Below are 18,439 nucleotides of genomic sequence, written 5' to 3'. Positions count from 1 at the left end.
AAACCCCTTTTTATATTAAAAGTTAGAATGAAAGACAAATCCAGATTGAACAGTGATTGCAAAATATAATGCAATTTTGAACAATTAAAATTATGAAAATATACAAAATTGATGGGCAACACAGCTAGGCATTTGTACATTTTCCGTTATGTGGAGAACACTAAAAAGTTCTCTACCTTTTATCCACATCAGATAAATGATTTAAACCAAATGTTTGCTTTGGAGAGTCTTAGGATCTCAGTAGTATAAAAAGCAGTAATTTTTCAGTCTGTAAACAGTAGTCGTGTTTTTTCTCCTTTCCTTTTTTTTTTTTTTAAATATCAATTTTCCACACAAAAACAAAACAAAAAACCCACACAAACTAAAAACAGCAGCAGCAGCAGCAATGAGTTATTTGGGAATTCTCTTCAAATACCAATTACATACAATTGCTGGAGAGGGTGCTTTTTACTCATGTAAGAATATATGTGTATATATATATATTTTTTTAACTGTACACAATTTATAGTGCATGACAATTTCCAAAAGAACAGATCAATAAAAGATATTGGCCATTTCTGCATAATTTCATTCTTTTTACAATTATCTCAAAATGTAAGAGGTTGGATCTAATTGAAATGCTACATTTAGTAGGGAAATCAACATGTAACAAAGGAAGTATAACCCCAACGTAACATTATCTGTCACTAAAACCAGTAGAGGACCCAGATGCCCCTAGGCAAGAGACTAGGTAGGTAGACCACTGGAGTCACACACTGTCCCTGAGGACCAAGGCCAGCCCACTGAGCACACATATGCTAGAATGATCACGGTCAGTTAATAGACTTGTTTCAAAGAACATTTCTATGTATAGTATTTTTGGATATTCAAAGAAATATCATTTCAAGAACACATGCCATACACACATACCCCCAAACCCATACACAAAGTTCCATCTAAATAGACCATAGTTTTATGAAATTATGATGTTATTAAGTTAGATTCAGAATCAATCAGAATTTTTTTTTTTTTTTTGCGGTACGCGGGCCTCTCACTGTTGCGGCCTCTCCCGTTGCGGAGCACAGGCTCTGGACGCGCAGGCTCAGCGGCCATGGCTCACGGGCCCAGCCGCTCTGCGGCATGTGGGATCCTCCCAGACCGGGGCACAATCCCATGTCCCCTGCATTGGCAGGCGGACTCTCAACCACTGCGCCACCAGGGAAGCCCTCAATCAGAATTTTTAATTCATCTTGTTCAAGGCAGTTCTTTTCTTTTGGGATGGGGTATGACAGTTGTGGCTACCAATTAACATCAAAACTGTTTTTTAAAAATTACTGGATAGACTAGGATTTCCAACAAGTCTTATTTTGACCAGGTAATTCAGTAATTTTCAAAAAAGTTTCCCTACAAGTTAAGACAGTTATTAATCACCCTACCAAATTGTGAATCTAAGAAAGTCAAAATGATAGGGACAAAATGCAATTGCTTTGCATACAGAGATTTTCCAAGCTCTTTTTTGGTTGCTTTTAAAAGAAAAAAGTATCACATTTCACTGGAGAAGTGAGTTGGAAAGAACCCTGAAGGTCTTCAAGACCAATCCTCCATCAGATACTTGAATTTCCTCATCAAATTCATTTCTTTGCTTTTCAGAATTACTAACTTTAACGGTATTTGGGTAACAAAGACCAAAAACAGAGGCACAGATTCAAACACAAAAAAGTTACCAAAGCAGTTGTATAAAATGTGTAACATTTTCAAGAGCAATGTTTATCTTTTCTGTCAAACCAACCTCTGAAGCCATAGTCTTGGGGAGCTCCAGATGAACAACGTAAACACCATCCTGGTAATAATTCTCAAGTTTGAAAAAAGTAAACTGAACCTCAAGCCCAACTGATAACATTTCTTTTGCCAGCCTAAATCTTAAAACCTAGGTTAAATCCATATTAATATACATTCCTTCCTTTCTTCCTTCCCAAACCTCCCACTTAAAAAACGCTAAAGTATTAAATCTTTACTTTCAAGCATATATACATGTATATACATTTACATATACATGTATATATGGTTGAAAATATACGTATATATGTAAACGCATATACATATATATATAGCTCACAAAACCAATGACACTGGTATTAGACTTGCCTGCATAAATTATGTACACCTCTCTTCTTTAGAACAGTGTTTCCCCTTTCCCAAATAGACGAAAGACAGCAAGCTAGTCCTCAGCAGGCTTGTAAGTGGTCTGCACTACTTTCCCCTCCAAACAGCTGTAAGGTAACAGAAGGCTACTTCTGATTTAACTCTCACAGGAGCTAGGATGGGGATGTCTCGGCCATTGGGATTATTAAGCTGAAAAACAACAGCCTGTGGGCATCTAAGTGATGTCCTTCAGTGGCAGGTGCTTATGCCAAATTTCATCTGAGGTCCTTTGGGTACCTGCCTTGGGTTCTGTGGGAGCCAAGCATTGGAGGAAGCCTCAAAACTAAACTGCTAATGTGGAAAGAGGGCCTGCTCCCAATCATGGTCCCCCTCTTCTTCTGCTTTCTGCTTCCTAAGGCTAAAGGACCAGATCAAAACACACACTGCTATAATGGTAGGGCCATTCAGCTGCTCTGAGGTCGATGCTTTATGCTTAATTTCTATTGCTGCTTTCCCCCCACCCCACCAGATGTTTCTGGTGATAGAAGGGAAGAAGAAGAGTGGGGTTCTCTTGTGGCTGCCATATGCATATGAACATGTATAAAAAGTGGTCAAACCCAGACGAGGGTCCTGCTTCTGGTTTATATACAATAATTTAATCCGTTGTATACATTTAATACCTAAAAAATTAATTCACGATCAAAGTCCTTCATGCATTTTATGAGGAAGTTCTGGATTAAAATGATGGTCAATCAGATGTAGCTTTTGCCTGGGAAGATGATGTCGTATTCTGTCGCAGAGTCCTCAGTGCTTGTGGTTCACACTAACTTAAATTTTTAGCTTCTTTGTGGTCTCAAGTCTTTTTTTCAGCAGCTCCCCAATTTCCAGAAGTGAGTGCAGGTAACTGCTCTGCACCTTCCCTTGTACAGTCTTTGAAAATTTTCTCTCTTCCTACAAAGGAAACAAGAATTAGTGGTCTTGCTCAGAAAGCATTCCCCCAGATTAGAGATCCTCAGGTATAAGTTAAAATTACCACTACCTCTGGTCTCACTGCAAGCTCCATCAGAATAGAGTGGGTCATTTTCAATTTCATTAAATGCAAAGATGGCTAAACTCATCACAGATGTATATTTTTCTATGTGACTTTTCACTGAGACCCCTGTTGCTTTAGCATTACCAATCTTTCAAGTAACCTTTGTTACAGATCATATCAAGTCGGAAAAACGAGATTTCTGATTTCTAGTTTTCATCAAGAAAAAAAGTTAGGGGTTTCCCTGGTGGCGCAGTGGTTGAGAATCTGCCTGCCAATGCAGGGGACACGGGTTCGAGCCCTGGTCTGGGAAGATCCCACATGCCGTGGAGCAACTGGGCCCGTGAGCCACAACTACTGAGCCTGCGCGTCTGGAGCCTGTGCTCCGCAACAAGAGAGGCCGCGATAGTGAGAGGCCCGCGCACCGCGATGAAGAGTGGCTCCTGCTTGCCGCAACTAGAGAAAGCCCTCGCACAGAAACGAAGACCCAACACAGCCATAAATTAATTAATTAATTAATTAATTAATTAATTTAAAAAAAAAACTTAAAGAAAAAAAGTTAGAAAATTATTACTAAGTACTTTAGCCATAAAATCACTACTATTTTGTTATGAGCTGTACAAAGTGGGAAAATTGAGATTTCTTATTATTAGTTTCATCGGAAAAAAAGTAGAAATTTATTATTAATTTACACTTATCACAGCCACTTTTTAAAGGCATCAAATTTACCAGTATCATCTTTTCTAGTTACAATATTGACAGGCCTCCCTCCATATTGACAGAGTCCACGATCGTGTTCCAGAGGCCAAACAACTAAAAAAGACCAGTTTTCCTAAGGCTGCTCAAATATGTGAGTTAAATATTTGCTGCACGTTTGACCTGTGGTAGAAAGCACAAAAAATAAAGGGGATGGAGTGTTCAAACACAGAAAGAAGGTTGGCTGAAAACTGGTTAGCTTTACATGAAGCTGGCAGTACTTTAAAGCCCAAAAGAAACCAGATAAGCACATTTTATGACCCAACAAGTGCATAAAAAGGTATGTACACAAATACATTTCATTCAGTACTATACATAAAAGCAAATGTACAGAAACAACCTAAAATATGTCCAATGGCTGTGGTACATTCATATTTTGAACAGAATTTTGTTTAAAATATTTTGTTTAAAAGAACCAGATTGATCTAGATGCAGTAGCCTGAACAGAACTCTTGAATATTGGTTGAGTGAAAAAAAACCATGCTTCTGAGTAAAATAAAGTGTATACAATTTACTTTAAAAAAAACCTAACAGATGTTAGAGTACATTATAAAGTTACATTAAGACCAGATGGTTTTTTTTTAAAAATGGTGGGGAGGGGGACACTTCCCTGGTGGTCCAGTGGATAAGACGCCATGCTCCCAATGCAGGTGGCCCAGGTTCGATCCCTAGTTGGGAACTAGATCCCACATGCATGCCACAACTAAGAGTTCGAATGCCACAACTATGAACCCACATGCTGCAACTAAAAGATCCCACATGCTGCAGCAAAGACCTGGTGCAACCAAAATAAATAAATATTTTTAAAATGAGGGGAGGGGTGTTTTGGCATACAACCAGTTTCAATGGATACTGCTAGGGAAGAGGAAAAGGGACCAGGACTAGAGGTAGTACTCCAGAGGCCTTGTTCATAGTGTTTCAAGTTTAGAAAGAAAGGAAGGAAGGAAAGAAAAAAGTGAACCTAATGTAAATGGAACTGAAGTTGTTTTTTCTTTTTTTTTTTTAAACCCAAAAGAAAGTACTGAGCACTACATGGATCCAATATTTGGTGGCCGGTGCTGCTCAGTATGTTATATGTATCATAACTTTAACAAAACAAGGCAATATACAGCCATTATTGTTTTGTTTAATCTTCACTATAACCCTATGAAGTAGGTATTATTGTATCTGAGCAGGACACTATGGGGCCTTCCTGGGACAGGCCTTCCCCCCATATCCTCTGCTTTAGCTCTTCTCTGAAGTACCTAGATAATAGTATTTGATGCAAATTTCCTGAGTTGTTTTGCAGATGTGAAATCAATCCCCCCACCAAATGGAAGATGTTAACTACGTGATGGCCATGAGCACATAGCCCCAGGCCTCCTGGAGCCTAAGGACTGATAAAGTTAACCCCTGTGACACCACCCTGTTCCCCCATCATCAGCCAATCAGAGAACTGAGCACGATCTGATCACACACCCTGCGACCCTCCTCCCTCACCTGGCTTTTAAAAATGCTTTGCTGAAACCCTTCAGGGAGTTCTGGGCTTTTAGGGCATGAGCCACCCGTCTCCTTGCATGGTCTTGCAATAAACCTTTCTCTGCTCCAAACTCCAACGTTTCAGTTTGTTTGGGCTCACTGTGTGCTGGACACGCGAGCTTGCATTAACATTATTATGATTTCCATTTTACAAATAAAGAAATTGAGGCCCAAAGAAGTTAAGCTGCTTTCCCAAGGTCAAAAGATGAAGACAGAACCAGGGCTTGGAAAATCTAGAAAGGAGCCCAGAGTTAAGGATAACCTCTAGAATAATCAAAATGAGAAATCTTATTCCTCATTTCAGGAGGCAGATAGATCTTTCAACAAGAACCACCCAATCCTCTTGACAACAGCAGGGCTACTATGCCTGTCACCTTTGTATCCAACAGTCCTTCCCACATACCACTGAGGCAGGAGATAGATGGGCTCCAGGCTAGGCATTTACAACTGGCCTCCTGTTCACACCTCATGGGATGAGGAGAAGATGAGCTCCAGGCCGGACATTCACTACCAGTCCCTGCTTACATTTCCTGAAGCAAGAACAAATGGGCTCCAGGACTACATGTTTATGATTGGACTCCTGTCTGTATTTCGAGATGTGCACCTCAATATAAAAACCAGCAACAGGAACAGGGTAAATAACCGGACATTGGGCATTTTTATGGCAGGGACAGAGTGGGACTAAACCCTATTAAATGATCCAGAGGTCACACACCTCCCAACCTTGGGGCAAGGGAAACACTACGCATGTGCAAAGGCCTACACAGAGTCAAAAAGGCAGGAGATGCCAGACCACAGTAAGTCCTGCCATCTCCTCCCAGAGGCCTTTGCAGTGGGATCCATCTTAACTTAGGGGTGCGTGCACACCCAGGGGAGGGTCCAGAAACAAATTAGCCCTGGGGTCAAAACAATACAACTGGCCAAAAAGAAGACAAAGACCCGGAAGACTGACACCTTATAAAGGATTTAAACTTCCCAAAGGCGCGACTCTGTGAGTTCGCCCATGCATCTTTCCGCATGTACTTTGCTTTTCCAATAAACTTTTAACTTTTCTTTACCTGCTGCCTCCTTGCCTGAATTCTTTCTTGCCAAGGCACATAAGGACTAGGGACCCAGGCCCTAGCTGTTGGCCCCTGTGGTCCAGTGGTTAGGACTCCTGGTCTGGGAACTAAGATCTTGCTTCCTGCTACTGCTCACTGCTGCTTGCTGCAAGCTGCCGCTTACTGCTGCCTGCGTCCGAAATCACCATGGGCTCTGGCTCTACCAAATGACTCATGGTGCACCACACAATTCACTTTACTGCCTCTGTGCTGTTGTCTGTGCCTCCCCCTGCGTGGGATTCCTTTCCTCCATTCCTGTCTGCCTGGTGAAAATTTATTAATCCTCAAATGTCCCCTTTCCAGTGAGACTCTTTTTCACTCACTCAGATTTTTGTGCCTATATCGTATCTCCAATTTAGTAATTTGTATGCATCGCTCTACAGCCAGGTCTTTGATCATTATATTTCTACAAACTTTAAGCCCAACAATAGTGAGCTCAATAAATGTATATCTATTTACTGAAAATCTCAAAGATGTCCAGCAAAGCCCAACCACATGAAGCAATGTGACATCTGTCCAAGTGTGCAATCCTTAAGATTTTAAAAAATAGGTACTATAATTTCTAGTTCTTACTTTTCTATACTATTCACAAAAGGGGATGGGAGTTTAGAGCACAGAATGAGTTTGCATTTAATCTAAAAAGTCAAAAGTTAAACAGCTCCAAATATACTACTATGAATTACCAGATCTCTTTATAGGTAAAAGGGGTCCAAAAGGACTAGCAAGGACCTTTTGGCATGCACGTGGGGGCAGAAGGCAGATTCCTGCCTGGGATGTACCTGTTTCACAAGGATTTAATTACTAGGCCTTTACTGGGTAACCAAGTACCTGGAAGTCATAAAGGCTAATGGCAGACACAAATGTGTTAAGGGGATAGAGAAGAGGGAGAGGTGGAGGTGGTTCTGGATGGTGGGACTGGGACTCATTTGGGGCTGGGAACTGGGAGGTGCTACTCTCTATTTTCTAATTCTCTTGTAACAAGCATACATTTTTGTCTGTAAAGAAACAGTGAAACACTACAGAGCAGTTAAAAGGAACAAGGTAGATAAGTTACTTATATGTAATGATCTCCTAGAGACTAAACACAAAAACAAGAGACTAAACAATATGTATAATATGCTATCATTTGTGTTTAAAGGCAAGATGTGGCGGGGAGGGGCACCGTCATAACGTACTTGTAAATGGGTTCTCTAACTCAGGAAGATCACACAAGAAATCATTGATAACAGCAGTTCCTTCTAAAAAGGGAACTAGGGAATGGGTTAGAATGGAAAGGAGACATTTCACTGGATATTCTTTCTTTACTCTTTAAATTTTTTTTTTTACCATGTACATATTTTACTTTCCAAAACAATGTAAGGCTTAAAAAAAGGAAAACAAAAACACTAAAGAATTAATAATCCATCAATCAGTACCTCTAATTACCACTGAAGTCTATATTCATTCTAATGTACATAAGAAAACAGTTGAATATCTAGCTTAACTGGCTAAAACCAAACTTCTAGCCAACACCTGTCTGCTTTCTTTAATCAGTCTTTGGAAATGTTAAATGCTCTGAGCCCTTTCCCACAGTAAGCCCTTTTTTCAAAGCTCTAACATGTTGACATTTTACAAAAGAGGGGCTTACAACCTTTTAAAGCTGGTGTGCCAAGCAAGATTCCATTCACTTCCTTCCCTAGAAGGGCCTGGGTGGAGGTCTTAGGCTAGGATGATGCCTGCCCTCAGACTGCTGGATGAGCTTCCTCATCAGCAGAGGCTTAGGTCAGACAAACTACTCAAGGAAAGCATTTCCTCACGATCGGAGTTTCATCACTAGAACAACTAGCCAGAATCAGGTGACTCCACCATTGCTCTTCTGGCTCCTATCAAAATCCTAAACCTACTCCAAGCTGGTGCATGTTAACTCACCTGACACCATTTGTTTGTTTTATTTAATTAACTTTTTAAAAAGAATCCACATTTTTTAAAGTGAGACTACCAGGGATTTTGCTAGCAGAATTTTAAGAAACCAGCCTAAAATAATGATCAGGAGAAAACTAACTGACTAGTACCTTTGATTCCATACTTGTTTCCATTCCTTTTTGGCTGGCTTGCTCTGGCCTCACTATTACTGACATAATTAGTTCTGATGTCCAGCATCTTTCCTTTTCCACGTGATAATTGCTGGGCTGGCAAAGAAACCAGCCAATCCAACAGCAGGTAAGTTCTCAGTCAAGGAGATTGTCCCTGAATCTCAAAAGTATGGCTGGTTTCCTATGGTGCTCAAAACAGGGACAACACTAATTCTCCTCTTCAACAATTCATCAGTTGTTTTCACAGTAAAAGAACACCCCCAAAAATGTATTCAAAGGTGGAAAGCGGGAGCGGGGGATGAAGGGGGAGGAGACACCACCGCCACCAAGACCACAGCAAAAAACCAGTGCCAGGCACCTTCTAATCACAAGTCCCATAAGGAGAGAATAATGAATTAAAAATTAACTTGTCCCTGTGACAACAATAAGAACAGCTGAATATCTATATATAACTTATTGCTGATCAACTATAGTCTCTTACCATACAGTGTCTTACCAGTGAGAGGGAAGTGTCTTCTAAAATAAGTTCTTCAAGTTTAAGTGCAATTAGATGTGTTTCAAGTCCTTTAATATGATCCACAACATTCGAAATTAAAGTCTGAAGCCCAGTAACATAGTCTTGGAAACTGGTAAAGACAGGTGGCTGGAAAAAAAGATTTTTAAAAAGTTGAAAGATTATCAAATATATTTCTCCCATGCTATATCACATAAGATATACTAATTTCATGCTATAGCATTACTTAATTCTATTAATAGTAACAGGATGGGACTTCCCTGGAGATCCAGTGGTTAAGACTCCGCACTTCCACAGCAGGGGGCGCAGGTTCAATCCCTGGTTGGGGAAATAAGATCCCACATGGTATGTGGGTGTGGTTCCCGCAAAAAAAAATAGTAACAAGGATAGATACAGTTTTGGATATTAAGAGAGTCTCTCAAACCAAGGTAAATTTAATAGCCACCAATGCTAACTCAGTAATGATGACTTTTTTTCAGTGTGGTTTTATTTCACTCTGGGGAAGTGGAGGTGAAAAAACAAATAAAAAATCTTTGTTGGTCATTATTCAACTTCAGGTTGGGAATCTCCTAGAACACTAAAGGAGATGAGAAGAACCAAGTCTTCATTTCTTCTCTTTATGTCTTTCAGATTTCCTCTAATGTTAATAACAGAAACAGAAATTCTAATGGAAAAAATGATGGGTGACAACAATCAAGAAAATTCTGAAAAAGAGCCGTTAAGGGGAACTTGCCCTAATAGATATTAGAGTATATTATAAAGTTACATCAAATCCAGATGGGACTGGTATATAAGTAAATTGACAAAGACTGAAAGGTCATAAATCCCAAGACAGAGCAAAGGATATAAAGGAATTTAAATGGTGACCTTTCAAAACAGTGGTTTTCAAGTGGATGAATGGTAATGAATAGCTAGCTAGACATATTGTGAAATATAAAATAAATAATAAATAACAAAATAAATTCCAGACAGATTTAAATACTTAAATTTTTTTTAAAAATCCATCGAAGCACCAGAAGAGGATTTAGGTAGTGGCTTTTGCGATCATAAATTGAAAAGGTCTTTCTAAACATAACACTAACCTAAGAACAGTTTAAAAAAAAAACCTTGGGGGAGGGGCAATAGGTGGGTGGGGGAGTGGGAGGTACAAACTACTGGGTTAAGATAGGCTCAAGGACGTATTGTACAACATGGGGCATATAGCCAATATTTTGTAATATCTGTAAATGGAAAGTAACCTTTAAAAATTGTACAAGAACTAAAAAAATTTTTTTAATCACCATACATTTGGAAATTATTGAATAGCACCTAAACAAAACAATGGTCAAAGAATAAATCACAACAAGTATTAGAAAAAAATGTTTGCTGGGCTTCCCTGGGGGCGCAGTGGTTGAGAGTCCGCCTGCCGATGCAGGGGACACGGGTTCGCGCCCCGGTCCGGGAAGATCCCACATGCTGCGGAGCGGCCGGGCCCGTGAGCCATGGCCACTGAGCCTGCGCGTCTGGAGCCTGTGCTCCGCAACGGGAGAGGCCACAACAGTGAGAGGCCCGCATACGGCAAAAAAAAAAAAAAAATTTGCTATGTCAGATGAAGATATGAAGTACCAAATTTGTGGAACAAACATAAAGTGGTGATTAGGAGCAAATTTGGAGTCCAAACCCCATTAGAAAAAGGATAAAACCATGAAACCAATGATCTAAGAATTAATTCAAAGGAGTTAGGCATGAAAAAAATTCTTATTTTTTAAAAATTACTATATTGACAAAAAAATCACTCAAGTTAAAAGACATGTCAAACTGAAAAATACTGCATCATATATGAAAGAGGATTATGTTAACACTACTATGTTAAGAGTCTAATAGCTCAAAACATATCAACAGAAAAAATACTACTACCACAATAGGAAACTTGGGCAAAGACAGAAACAGAAAATATATCAAAGAAATCCCAGCAGTGATACAATTTAAAAAACAGATGAACACAAGAAACCTAGCCAATCAACTAGTTAAGGCCAGCTTTTCACTCAAGAAGTCTTCTTTGAAGGTGCAACATCAATAGAATTTTTTTAATGCTAATTGGAAAAAGGAGAGTACCAATGTTTGCCTATCAAATGGGTAAGGATACAGACACACCACACCACTGGGGAATGTAAAAACAGGTATCTCCAGCTTTTTGAAAGTTCGCTTTACACCACTTAGCTTTCAGGAGAGACCTACATTAGTACCTGTTTTGGCTAACCAAAAGAAATCCAAAGAGGATTTCTGCTTTCATAGGAAAAAGAAGGTGAAAAGCGTGTGCAGCAAGCTGTTACAGAAGCAGCGCACACCCTTAGCAGCAAGAGTGGCACCGGAAGTGCCACTCAACATCAAGCCGCCACAGCGGTAAACTATGTCTGTAAGCATCTGTGCTTTATCTCAATTTACTTTGTGCATCCAATAGCAAGATGTGTCCTAAGGTAATTGCTTCTTCCCTTTATGCCACCTGGGCTTATGAAAGGTTTCAAAGGAATGCTATACTTCTGGATAGCAGGGGAAACCTATATACATAGTAATGTCAGATCTAAGAGATAGCCTAAGGAAATCATATTATAAATTCATCTTGTGTTTTCCATATTTTTGTTTTCTTTGCGGTACGTAGGCCTCTCACTGCTGTGGCCTCTCCCGCTGCAGAGCACAGGCTCCGGACGCGCAGGCTCAGCGGCCATGGCTCACGGGCCCAGCTGCTCCGAGGCACGTGGGATCCCCCCGGACTGGGGCACGAACCCGTGCCCCCTGCATGGGCAGGCGGACTCTCAACCACTGCGCCACCAGGGAAGCCCTGTCCATATTTTAATAGCAGCATTATTTATAATATTAAAAGAAAATCAGAACCAACTAAACATTCAACAATGGGAATAAGTTATGGTATATTAATATAACAGGATAGTACATAACCATTAAAAGTAATGAGATACATCTATATTTGCTGAAATGAAGAGATGTCTAAGATACCCTATTAAGTGAAAACAAATAGCAAAGTTGTAGAACTTTCTATAGAGCATGATTCTGGTTTGTATGCAGTGGCTATCTCCGTTTGCTGGGAAAACAGGTGATCTTCACTTTATTCATATATTTAGGTTACACTGACAATCAGAAAAATAGGCGGCTATTCTCATTTTTGGAAATTAGAAAAGCAATAACTACAAAAACTCTCACAAAATCCAAATACCAAAAGCTATTTGACAAGTACTAGAAGTGTAGGTTTTCATTAGAAGAGAAAGTAATCATGCAACTCTGATCAATTCTTTCAAACTTTGCACTCATGGTCTGTTAAATTATCCTGAACAAAGTGAAGGAGAGAAACGAATAAATGGCAACACCCAGGACAAGTGTCAAATCTAAAACATTCCTGAATTGTTACTGAATTGTGCAGGAAGTTAGTATTACTAATAAAACCATCAACATTTTCAAACGACAATGGTTACTATATTCCTACAGTGAACAAAAGTCTTCCATTAATAATAATAAGATAAATTCAAACATTAACAAAACAGCATGCCATTAGAGAATAAATCCTAAACATCTTTCCTTATGAAAAGGATATAAATTATGTTAATGTTTTACACATGCAAAAATTAAATCAATTAAGATGGGAGGAAACTCCAAAATTGAATACAAACAGAAATAGATGAATCTTATTTACATCACACTAATAATATAATCTTGAGTTTTTAATTCCAGTGCTTTTACAGAGTACCTCAACTGTCTACATTCACTGGAACATATTCTAAGCACAAAAAAGAAATGCAAAAATTTGAACTTCATTTAGTGGGTTTGTTATTGGAACTGGTACTGGAACCAATGTACTAATTCCAAAACTATTTAGTATGTATTGTAAAACAGCAAATGAATAAATATATTGCTGCTGTTGGGAACCATGGTTCTTAATCTGAAAAGAAAACTACAAATATGGAATGAGGGAAGGAATGGAAGGAAAAACACTTGATATTGGACTAAAACTGGAGGTACCAGTATGAATTAATTATTTAAAATTGTGTGTGTGTGTGTGTGTGTGTGTGTGTGTGTGTGTGTGTAAATAAATTTCCTGTCTCTCTTCATGGCCATCAACTAGAAAACAGTAAAACCCTAATAGCAATTCGTATACCTAACAACTAGATCTTGGTATTTTGAATACCTTTCCCCATAAAGGAACCAGGGCTCATTGAAAAAAATGACTGGTTTCAGTTCAGTGGGTGAGTACAAAGTGCTTGGAGCATTTTTGTTGTTTCAGACAGTAAGGGCTCAAAGACCAATGATGTTCAAGGACGGGAACCAGCTTCAAGTGGCTCCCATTAGCCCAATCTGTGCATCCAAAAGAAAACGATGATAATAGTTTACAAGGTAAATTTAAAAAAGAATGAGTCCACAGTGATACTAAAATAGTGATATTAAAAATATACAGCTCTGGGCTTCCCTGGTGGCGCAGTGGTTGAGAGTCCGCCTGCCGATGCAGGGGACACGGGTTCGTGCCCCGGTCTGGGAAGATCCCAAATGCCACGGAGCGGCTGGGCCCGTGAGGCATGGCCACTGAGCCTGCGCATCCGGAGCCTGTACTCCGCGACGGGAGAGGCCACAACAGTGAGAGGCCCGCATACCGGAAAAAAAAAAATATATATATACAGCTCTATTTTACAGAATGCCAGTTAATAAATGATAAATGATTGGTAGAATTTTTAAAAATCACCATTGTAGGGCCTCCCTGGTGGCGCAGTGGTTGAGGGTCCGCCTGCCGATGCAGGGGATACGGGTTCGTGCCCCGGTCTGGGAGGATCCCATATGCCGCGGAGCGGCTGGGCCCGTGAGCCGTGGCTGCTGGGCCTGCGCGTCCGGAGCCTGTGCTCCGCGGCGGGAGAGGCCACAGCAGTGAGAGGCCCGCGTACCACAAAAAAAAAAAAAAAAAAAAAAAAATCACCATTGTGGAACCACCAAAGAAATAAATGATTCATGCAAGTTAGACTAACAATGGATGTTAAAACCAGTGGGTGAAAGGCTGGTGGGGAACAGGATATTCAGAGTCTCAAAGCATCATCTCACAGATTAATTACACAGGGAGGAAAGACACTCTTACAATAAAGAAATCCGGCAGATACTTCCTTTATCAAATAATTAAATCTGAAATTATCAATAATGGGACATAACAACATTAGTGCCTCCTAATTTAATTGCTAAAAAGGACACAGCATCTATGTTTAACCTAAATCTACGGAAACAATTAGCCAAATCCAGACTGTGGGATAGTCTACCAAAATCCTAGCTAGACTTTTCCACAATAAAGACAAACAAAAGCTAAGGAAGTACACTTGATGAAAGAAAGGTACAGAGAAATGACAACTAAAAGCTGTGTCAGACCCTTAGTAGGATTCTAGTATTTTGAAAAAGACTATACGGGATGTAACGGGGATAACAGGGAAAAGGTTAATATGGACATTATAATATTATTGTATCAATATTAAATATCTTGAGTATTATGGTTTTATAGGAGACTGCCCCTGTTCTACCCTGGTGTGTTAAGTATCACAGTCTGTACTTTTCTTTCAAATGGTTCAACAAATGGGGGTGGGGGAGGTAGAGAATGAGAGACAGAGAGAGAGAGAGAGAGAGAGATAAAACAAATGTGGCAAATTGTTAACAAGTGGTGAATCTAGGTAAGGATGTCTGGGTGTCATTATACTAGTCTTTCAGCTTTTCTGCAGGTGTATAATTTTTTTTTTAAAAGCTGGGGAGGGTAAATGAATGCATATTGGGTCCTATGATCTCTTACAAAATGCAAGAAAACAGTGAAAAGAAAAGGCAGCGTGCAGCCAGATTGTTACTTGTGTTTTCTCTGTTATTACCATGATGATGCTCGTTTCTTTTTTCTTCTTCTTCTTTTTCTGTAAATTTAATTTGTATGGTCGCAGGACACTCTCACAGTAACTGGACACCCAAAGGATAATAGAAATAGTCTGAAAGAGGAAAAATTGCAAATTCATCAATAAGGATTACACTCAACCTATCTATCAAGAACAAAGATTATGAACTAAACAAATTCTATGCAAACAGCTCTTCTATGCAAATCTCTTCAAGTTCTCCTGTAACTCTCCACTCTCTAATTTCTACAATCACCACACTGATCCAGGTCTTCTTCATCTCCCACTCAGAATCCTGTCTTTATTCTTTCTTCTGGCTCTCCCGGCTCTCAACTCATCCTCTACTCCAGCGGTCCCCAACCTTTTTGGCACCAGGGACCGGTTTCGTGGAAGACAATTTTTCCATGGACGGGGGGATGGTTTGGGGATGATTCAGGCTCATTACGTTTATTGTGCACTTTATTTCTATTATAATTACACTGTAATATATAATGAAATAACTATACAACTCACCATAATGTAGAATCAGTGGGAGCCCTGAGCTTGTTTTCACTTGCCACTCACTGATAGGGTTTTGATATGAGTCTGCAAGCAACTGATTTATTAGGGTCTCTGTGCAGTCAAACCTCTCTGCTCATGATAATCCGTATTTGCAGCCACTCCCCAGTGCTAGTATCACTGCCTCAGCTCCACCTCAGATCATCAGGCATTAGATTCTCATGAGGAGGACGCAACCTAGATCCCTTGCACGCACAGTTCACAGTAGGGTTCGCGCTCCTATGAGAATCTAATGCCGCTGCTGATCTGACAGGAGGCAGAGCTCAGGCGGTAATGCAAGTGATGGGGAGCGGTTGTAAACACAGATGAAGCTTCGCTCACCTGCTGCTCACCTCCTGCTGTACGGCCCAGTTCCTAACAGTCTGTTAACAGACTGGTTAAGAGTCCGTGGCCCGGGGGTTCAGGACACCTGCTCTACTCAGTCCAATTTTCTTTCACTTCCTTGCAGAAGATGGGGATCCATTAACATCCTTTTCACTGAAGTGAAAAGTCCAAATTCCTAGGTATGGAATCCAAAGGTTCTGTAAAATATGCCTCTCCCCACCCACCTCTCCATCCAGATAAGATACTGCCTCACCTGCAAACCTTAAATTGTGTATGAAGAAATCTCCCCAGTTGGTCAGCACATATTCTCCTTTGAATTAAGTTAGGTGTTTATACGTCTTCACCTATGCTACAGTGTATTCATGTACATATATACATGCAATTATTTCTCATTCACTCATTAAGTATCTCTTAGGCACTTAAAATGTCACCAAAACAGAGAATATTGCCTTCAGGAAGCTTACAGACTAGTAGAAAAAGAAAGTAAATAACATGTGACAAAATAAATGGAAAAAAGATAATGGACTATGAGTGTTTGTGATCCTCTTCTCTCTCTCTGGTTAAAAGAAAAAAGTGTTTTGCTACATCAGCTCCTGGATTCTCCTTCATAATGCAGAATCTCAGCAATTAGTGAACAGCAGCAACAAATTCAGAAAACTGGCAGAACTAACTTAAACTACATAATAGTTGAGTCAAAAAGGAAAATGAACAGGAGCGCTAGATTTGCAGTGAATCTGAGGAATCTTTAGAGATTTGTAAAGCAAATTTCAAGAAGTTTTACCCTAACATTATGAATGAAATTCTCCTGATACCCTTGGAAGGAATTAGTTCAGAAAATTGAAATTGCTTTTCAATTAACAAAAGGTGGGAGTGAGGGGTTAAATTACAGGCATAAGGTACCTATTATCTGTTTATTTTTGAAAAATTAATCCTGCATACAATTAAGGAAAATTGAGTTTTTCACAAAGAGAACAAAAACATACCTCAACCAAGAAGACTAGATTTTCTAAAAGAGTAGGATGTGTTTTCAAGTTACCATCTCTAACTTCTAAGAGATCACCTTTACATTTACTGAAGACATCTGAAAACAGAAAAATATTTTATGGTTTTATTCAGCTTTTGTCTCAATGTTATTTTTAGGAACACAGTGCACAATCTAATAAAGAATAAGCAAATATAAAGATTTAATCCAGAAAGCTCCCCCACCCCAATGAAACAAACACCAAAGAATATCTATTTTAAGCTCTTTATTTTTTTAAGTTTATTTTATTATTTTATTTTATTTATTTATTGTTTTTGGCTGCATTGGGTCTTTGCTGCTGCCCTCAGGCTTTCTCTAGTTGTGGCGAGCAGGGACTACTCTTCGTTGTGATGCACAGGCTTCTCATTGCAGTGGTTTCTCTTGCAGCGGAGCACAGGCTCTAGGCACGTGGGTTTCAGTAGTTGTGGCACGTGGGCTCAGTAGTTGTGGCTCGTGGGCCCTAGAGCGCAGGCTCAGCAGTTGTGGCTCGTGGGCTTAGCTGCTCCGCAGCATGTGGGATCTTCCTGGACCAGGGCTTGAACCCGTGTCCTCTGCATTGGCAGGCAGACTCCCAACCACTGTGCCACCAGGGAAGCCCTATTTTAAGCTCTTTAAAAAGCCACACGACTACTGCTCTATTGTCTTCAAAACATAAAAAGCAGACTTATAAATTATATATTCTAGGGTCTAAACACCAGCTATGGGGACTTCCCTGGTGGTCCAGTGGTTAAGACTCCACACTTCCAGTGCAGGTGGCCTGGGTTAATCCTTGGTCAGGGAACTAGATCCCACATGCATGCCACAATTAAGAGTTCACATGCCACAACTAAGGAAGCCCACATGCTGCAACTAAGGAGCCTGCAAGCCGCAACTAAGGAGGCTGCCTGCCGCAACTAAGACCCAGCGCAACCAAATAAATAATTTAAAAAAATAAAATAAAATATGGTATAACTGTTTAAAAAATAAATAAACACCAGCTACACCTTTCCACAGATAGGCCATTGGCACAATAAAAATAAGACTTCAGGGCTTCCCTGGTGGCGCAGTGGTTGAGAATCTGCCTGCCAATGCAGGGGACACAGGTTCGAGCCCTGGTCTGGGAAGATCCCACATGCCGCGGAGCGACTGGGCCCGTGAGCCACAACTACTGAGCCTGCACGTCTGGAGCCTGTGCTCCGCAACGGGAGAGGCCGTGACAGTGAGAGACCCACGCAGCGCAATGAAGAGTGGCCCCCGCTCGCCGCAACTAGAGAAAGCCCTTGCACAGAAACGAAGACCCAACGCAGCCAAATAAATAAATAAAATAGGGCTTCCCTGGTGGTGCAGTGGTTGAGAGTCCGCCTGCCGATGCAGGGGACACGGGTTTGTGCCCTGGTCCGGGAAGATCCCACATGCCGCAGAGCGGCTGGGCCCGTGAGCCATGGCCGCTGGGCCTGAGCGTCCGGAGCCTGTGCTCCACAACGGGAGAGGCCACAACAGTGAGAGGCCCGCGTACCGCAAAAAATAAATAAATAAATAAATAAATTAATTAATTAAT

The 18,439-nt window shown here is 40.4% G+C and overlaps 1 protein-coding gene across 1 annotated transcript in view; it reads right to left on the bottom strand.

Annotated features, from left to right (window-relative positions):
* Nucleotides 1-2,749: 2,749 nt before the first annotated feature.
* Nucleotides 2,750-18,439, bottom strand: part of NAA25 (N-alpha-acetyltransferase 25, NatB auxiliary subunit) — a 74,829-nt gene continuing 59,139 nt past the window's right edge. The window contains exons 21-24 of the mRNA XM_079717343.1: nucleotides 16,865-16,962; nucleotides 14,985-15,095; nucleotides 9,094-9,240; nucleotides 2,750-3,072 (exon numbers count right to left, since the gene is read on the bottom strand). Of these exons, the coding sequence (XP_079573469.1) occupies nucleotides 2,950-3,072; nucleotides 9,094-9,240; nucleotides 14,985-15,095; nucleotides 16,865-16,962 (479 nt within the window). The 3' untranslated portion in view covers nucleotides 2,750-2,949. The remainder of the gene's footprint in view (nucleotides 3,073-9,093; nucleotides 9,241-14,984; nucleotides 15,096-16,864; nucleotides 16,963-18,439) is intronic.

The sequence above is a fragment of the Hyperoodon ampullatus genome, assembly GCF_949752795.1.
Source record: "Hyperoodon ampullatus genome assembly, chromosome: 13".
NCBI lineage: Eukaryota > Metazoa > Chordata > Mammalia > Artiodactyla > Ziphiidae > Hyperoodon > Hyperoodon ampullatus.
The sequence above is the reverse complement of the archived record's forward strand: the minus strand, read 5'-3'. Positions and strand labels throughout refer to the sequence as shown.